The 728-nt window shown below is 73.9% G+C and overlaps 1 protein-coding gene across 2 annotated transcripts in view; it reads right to left on the bottom strand.

The window, feature by feature from the left end:
- RAPGEF4 (Rap guanine nucleotide exchange factor 4) overlaps nucleotides 1-409 on the bottom strand; it is a 352,267-nt gene extending 351,858 nt beyond the window's left edge. The window contains exon 1 of one of the 2 annotated variants that reach the window (XM_007458842.1): nucleotides 229-409. In XM_007458842.1, the coding sequence (XP_007458904.1) occupies nucleotides 229-293 (65 nt within the window). In that variant the 5' untranslated portion in view covers nucleotides 294-409. The remainder of the gene's footprint in view (nucleotides 1-228) is intronic. The other variant, XM_007458843.1, reaches the window with a different exon arrangement.
- Between the last annotated feature and the right edge of the window lie 319 nt (nucleotides 410-728).

Here is a 728-nt window from a genome sequence, read left to right as displayed (position 1 = left end):
TGGGGCTTCCCCCACTGCGCCGCAATTTCTCCACCACGTGTGAAAATCTCGTGCACGGGGAGCCCCATGAGAGACCGGGATCTGCGTCCCCCGGTCCCGGGTGCGGACCCTCCGCTCCCTCCCCTCTCGGGGACTCTCGTCCCGCGGCCCTGACGGGCGTCCCTGCAGCCGTCTCCGGGCAGGGGCAGCGCGCAGAGCCCGGCCCGGCGGGGGCCCTTCCCCGGCTACCTTTTATCCAGGCAGGCGATCCACTCGGCGGAGGAAGAAGAATGGGCAGCGTGCGCAGCGACCATGATGGGCAGCGGCGCGCGGCGTCCCCCGGCTGCGGCGACCTCCCGCGCTAGCTCTGCCGCCGCCTCGTCTCCGCCTCGCCCGCCGCGCGGACCCGCTCCTCCCGGCCCGCCTCGCGCCCAGCAGCCTGCCGGGCTGGGGGCCGGCGAGGGCGGGGGACCCGAGGGGCGGGACGCGGGGACCGCGCTGCACTGCGGCGCCCGGGGGTGGGGAGACCCGCGGTCCCGCCCGCTGCAGGGAGGGGGCTTGGGGGCGACCCCGGGTGGCAGGCTACCTGCGACTGGTGGCTGCTGCGTCTCGGGGAGACCTGAGCCCCACCCCTCACCTCGGGGCCTCTGAAGCGTGGAGGGGGGAAGGCGCCGCGGGTGGGGGTGGGGGGACGGGTGTCAGTGTCTATGTATTTTTCATACAGCAAATGCCACTAAAATGGCTGCTGC

This window comes from Lipotes vexillifer, unplaced genomic scaffold (assembly GCF_000442215.2).
Source record: "Lipotes vexillifer unplaced genomic scaffold, Lipotes_vexillifer_v1.1 scaffold1306, whole genome shotgun sequence".
In the NCBI taxonomy this organism is placed as follows: domain Eukaryota; kingdom Metazoa; phylum Chordata; class Mammalia; order Artiodactyla; family Lipotidae; genus Lipotes; species Lipotes vexillifer.
The sequence above is the reverse complement of the archived record's forward strand: the minus strand, read 5'-3'. Positions and strand labels throughout refer to the sequence as shown.